The 4,917-nt window shown below is 59.2% G+C and overlaps 1 protein-coding gene across 4 annotated transcripts in view; it reads right to left on the bottom strand.

Moving 5' to 3' along the window:
- Nucleotides 1-284: 284 nt before the first annotated feature.
- DLK1 (delta like non-canonical Notch ligand 1) overlaps nucleotides 285-4,917 on the bottom strand; it is an 8,301-nt gene continuing 3,668 nt past the window's right edge. Inside the window, exons 4-6 of one of the 4 annotated variants that reach the window (XM_027120852.1) lie at nucleotides 3,246-3,387; nucleotides 1,062-1,341; nucleotides 285-842 (exon numbers count right to left, since the gene is read on the bottom strand). In XM_027120852.1, coding sequence (XP_026976653.1) covers nucleotides 594-842; nucleotides 1,062-1,341; nucleotides 3,246-3,387 — 671 coding nt within the window. In that variant the 3' untranslated portion in view covers nucleotides 285-593. Of the gene's footprint in view, nucleotides 1,342-3,245; nucleotides 3,388-4,917 lie in introns of all 4 variants that reach the window. The other 3 variants (XM_027120853.1, XM_027120851.1, XM_027120850.1) reach the window with 3 other exon arrangements.

The following is a 4,917-nucleotide window of genomic DNA, read 5'->3' as shown; positions in this document are numbered from 1 at the left end:
AGGGCTGGGATCAGGTCCCGACCCCCGCCAGCAGCCAACCCGGGGTTCTCTCTGCCTGACACGCGGCCGCTGCACTCTGCTGGACCTCAACTCAATCGGAAAGACTGAAGGGCTTGCGGTGTTGATGTGAGTGCGAGTCGGAAGTGGCGTGTGAGAATTAACGAACGAAAGAGATTTTAGCCCTTTTCACAGTGGTTGGTCAGGCCAGCAATCGTAACGGTTTCACGAGGACCCTGTGGCCGAGACCCCTCGGAGAGGGACGTCGGCACAGAGCCCTGGTTCTGTTGCCATGTTTTTTTTTGGTCTTTTTGATTTTAGGTTTAGAGTTTAGAATAACATACTTATTTCTCTTACTCGTTTAAAGATGACATTATTATTACCATTATTTTTTTTTGTATCATGCATTAAGAAGGGAGAAAGCGGATTCTGGCATTGCGTTTGTCACACTGCAACACAAAGGTAATAGAGGGAAGCACAGCGTTCACCAGATTTGACACAAAGGAGAGCAAACTCCACCACAAAGATGAGAACAGACCGCATATAGTGAGCTCTGCGGGACCCCGAGAACAGAGAGGGGCCGCTGGGAATGCTGCCTAGATCTCCTCGTCGCCAGCCTCCTTGCTGAAGGTGGTCATGTCGATCTTCTCGGGGAGGATGATGTTGACGGCCAGGTCCTCCCCGCTGTTGTAGTGAAGCAGCAGGTTCTTCTTCTTGCGCAGCATGTGGTTGTAACGCAGGTTGGACACCCAGGCCTCGCACTTGTTGAGGAAGACGATGCCCATGGTGCCCAGGACCACCAGGCTGGTGAGCACGCCCAGGATGGTGAAGCAGATGGCCTGACCCTCGGAGAGGAGCGGAGTGCTCTTGTTGAGCTCCTTCATGGACACCTTGAGGATGCGGTGCTCGGGCTGCGGCACCGGCAGCTCGTGCACCCCGGGGGTCAGGCGGTACGTCAGCCCGTAACCGCTGGGCAGACGGGTGACCTGCTGGGGGCCCGCCGCGCGCTTCCGGCCGCAGATGGGGCCCGTGAACTCGGGCTTGCACAGACACCCGAACCTCACCTGGGAGTGCTGCAGGCAGGTGCCCCCGTTGAGGCACGGCTCGTTGGCACAGGTGGACACCGGGCGACTGCAGGTCTTGTCCATGAAGCCGGCGGGGCAGCGGCAGCGGAAGTCGCCCCCGATGTCGGTGCAGATGCCCTGGTTCTCGCACGGGTTGGGCGTGCAGCTGTTGGTCACGATCTCGCAGAAATTGCCTGAGAAGCCAGGGGGGCACAGGCAGGAGGCATGGGAGGCCCGGCCCTCATCGTCCACGCAGCTGCCTCCGTGCTGGCAGGGCGAACTGCAACACAACAGGGGGACACGGTAAAGGGCCCTCGGGCACTGAGCTAGGACAGTGGTGCCGGGAGTGGGGACGGACGCTCCGCTCCCCCTCGTGCCACGTGGCAAACCTCCTGGGGCCCGACAAGAGGGCAGGTGCTCAGAACGCACGAGGTGAGGGAGTGAGAGCCAGCCAGGGGGGCCCCGGGGAGCACCGGGCACCATGACCCCTGCCTGCGAGGGGCTCCGGGGCCGTCCGAGGTGGGAGGCCCGCCCCCCGAGTGGGGTGTGTGCCTCACCCCCATCACGCTGCCAGCCTGGAACATGCCTGACCTCCCGAGTCAGGATGCCCATCTCCTCTCCCACCTCTTAGGTCATCTCTCCGACCAGAGGCCTGACGGTTAGTCACTGCACAGGTCGGGAAACTGAGGCTGAGAGAGGCAAAGTGAGTGACACCCCAGGGCTGCAGCCAGCTGCCCCCGTCAGCTCCGTCCCCAGGCCGTGGAGGCCGAGCAAAGCAAGGCATCCCTCAGGGTCTCCCACCTCCACCATCCCCAGCCCCTCATTATTATTTTTATGTTCAGCGGAGTGAGCCTGCGGGCTATTGTACAGGAAACCCTTGGGGACTCTCAGAGGAAAAGAAAACGCGCTCTGTCTGCACCGGCTGGAGCGGTGTCTGTGCCCGGCTGCTTAATAGTGGCCCATTCACCCAAGTACAGCTTGCAGACCGAAGCTGTGTGCTCAAAGAGGAGCGCACACAGCATTTAACGTAAGTGCTTTTAAACGAGCAGACCCTTTGTCATCTGATAAATGCCAAAACTCCGGGGAAGAAAGGGGCTCCCAGCGCAAGAAATCAGCATTGCTGCTTCAGGGATGAGGGTGGCATAGGAGCCGGGGCTCTGAAGGAATTTCAAGGACCCTGGGCTCTATTTTGACAGACTGGCTCTAGTCTGTTAGAGAGAAAAGCAAAATATTTTAAAGGTCTCGCTCCGTATTTCCCCTTCCCACCAGCAAGCAGAAATGGAGTTCGGTGGTCACCCCTCTCCTCTGAGCCCGCCCAGGACACTGATCTTGAGATGCTGCAAGAATGCTGGTTCCTGGCCCTTGCGGCTCGGGGCTCTCTGCCCCACCCCTGAAAGGCATTTTACACTTTGGTTTCCTCACGGGACGGGGGCGCCCCTACCCGCAGCTACTGGCCCAGGCCTGGAGTCTACTTTGAATTCTCGCCTCTCTCGAGATTTCTCCTGGTCTCCGTTTAAGCCCCCTCGGAGGGTGGGACTGGCTCCGTGCACTGAGCAGATAAGGGCCGGAAATGGCTGAGCTGCTGGGAAGCCCGCTCAGAGGCACCAGAGAGGCCAGGGGCCGTTCCATCTGCTAGGCGCGCTGCCCAGAGCCCCAGAGCCCCCTCCCCACGAGGGGAGCTGAGGGCCGAACACCCCACCTTCCGGGGCCCCGTGCTGGCTGCAGCCCCCTCTCCCCACCTCCTAAGACATCCCAGAAAACCCCAAAGCAGAGCCTATCAGCTCCCCCAAACCCGCCCCTAAAACACGGTGAGCGGGTTTCACAAACAGCCTTGGGCGCTGCCGAACTCTGATCTCTTGTTATGTCGCCTTTAGAAAATTATGCAGCTCGAGCTCTGGTTCACAGTCCCAATCTACTCTCATTCACACACATCAGGACTCGGGAACGTCAGGGGAATATGAAATCGCCTTCAGGATTGTTTGAAAAAATTATGGAAATGACACACTCCCCCATAAATACCCCGATCCAGGGCGGCCCCCCACGGGGTGCAGGACGAGCACTTACTTGGTCTTTTGTCAGGCGACAGGTCCGACTGGGTTAGGCTGAAAGGGTCTTTAGGGGGTGTGAAAAAGGAATCTAAAGCGGCGTTTATCAGAGCACACATAGCCCGGAGAGAATACTTACCCATTCATCACGCAGGGCCCGTCCTTTTTCTGGCAGTCCTTTCCTGAGAATCCAGGGGCACAGGAACACTCGTACTGGCCGTTATCGAGGTTCACACAGGTTCCGTTGTTGGCACAGGGGGTCGAGGCGCAAGCCCGAACGTCTGTGGGGAGAGAGAACCAGGGAGATGAGGGGGACACAGACGCTGGACGGAGAGCATCCTGGGTGGGGACAGGAAGAGCCCCCTCCGTCTGGTCGAGGGGGACCCCGTGTGGCTGCCGAGATGTCTCTGCTTGTGTCCACTGCCAAGGGCCACCCAGCGGGGTCCTGAGGAAGAGGGTGTAGCGACCCCCCGAACCCTGATATAAGTAAACAGCTCAGGGAGCTCGAGGGTCACAGAGACAGAAAGTCACGGCCACTCACTAATATTCAACAGGCCAGCCGTGCCCTTCTGCTGGCGCCAGGTCACCTCTTCGGTCCAGCCACACTGACCTTCACCGCAGACCCCTTCCCTCCCCCCAAAACTGTGCCGAGCTGAGATCCCCTAACGGCTGCCTCCCAGACAAGTCTCTTGTGTTTGAAGGGGGTCCTTGCCGCTCGGGGGGCTAGTGCAGCCCAACTGTTAGCAAGGTCAGCTGCCCTTCATACTCCTCCATCAAAAAGGAGCAGGGGGGGAATGAGATGTAAAGCCCCCTGTCGGGAATGAAGAGACCTGGTTTAGACCCAGCACCGCCTCCACCGCTCGGTGGTCTCTCTGAACGAAGGGGGTCCAGGATAAAAAGGCTGCATCTTTTGAAGGCAACGCAGTGAGAACTATTGAGTGCTCGCCTGTAAGCACGGGTTTCCATGAACACTGGTGTGTTTCCACCACCTCCCGTCACGCACACTTCATTATTCGGGGCTCAGCAAGGCAGGGACGGGCTGAACAAAGGGGCCTGGGTCAGGGGCTCTCTGACAGTGGAGCCCCCAGCTCCCAGGCCCGGCCAGGGAGAGACCCTTTCTGTGCCCATCTCCAGCCGGCTGCCGAGTTCAGCTCCCTCCTCCCCCCGCTGCCCCGACTCTGTGCCTCACTTTCCCCAGTTAGAAAAGGGGGGGGGCTCTCCCTGGCCCGTCTCTGAGAGCCCCATCAGCTTTGTTCATCTACCACCCGAGCTGCCGCATCGGCCAAACACAAAGCCAGGGCCAACCAGAGACGCAGCGAACGAAGGCAGCCTGGGTTCGGGTCCCCGGGGCTGAGGCCACACACGTGCAGATTTATTCCGTCTTTTCAAGAGCCCCGCACCCTCATGGAGTAGATGGCAATCAATCAGGAAGGAAAAGCTCGCACGCCAAGCTGATGGCTTATCCCGAGCACACGAGGCGCTCCTCGGGAGCCCGGCTTGGTGCGAGGAAACATAGGGGATTTATCATTACGGGAAGGCGCCAGGCGTTCGCACACAGCGCCTCCGTGGCAAGCTTCTAATTCCCTGCTCCGGGCGCTCCTGTCAATGGGGATCTTAAATTTAACCTGGAGAGCTGGCGACCACCCTACTCCTCTCCCACGGCGTCAAGCCTCGTGAGCCGGGGATCAGCCCACCTTCTCCTCTCCTGGGCCTCTGACCCCAAAGTCGGGTGGATTAAGCGCCACCGGGAGAAAGCTGCCAGGGGTGTGTGTGTGTGTGTGTGTGTGTGTGTGTGTGTGTGTGTGTGTGTG

This window comes from Aethalodelphis obliquidens, unplaced genomic scaffold (genome assembly GCF_003676395.1).
Source record: "Aethalodelphis obliquidens isolate GAN/ISIS:26980383/991018 unplaced genomic scaffold, ASM367639v1 scaffold21, whole genome shotgun sequence".
Classification (NCBI taxonomy): Eukaryota; Metazoa; Chordata; class Mammalia; order Artiodactyla; family Delphinidae; genus Aethalodelphis; species Aethalodelphis obliquidens.
Note: the sequence above shows the minus strand (reverse complement) of the source record. Positions and strands in the feature narration are given on the sequence as shown.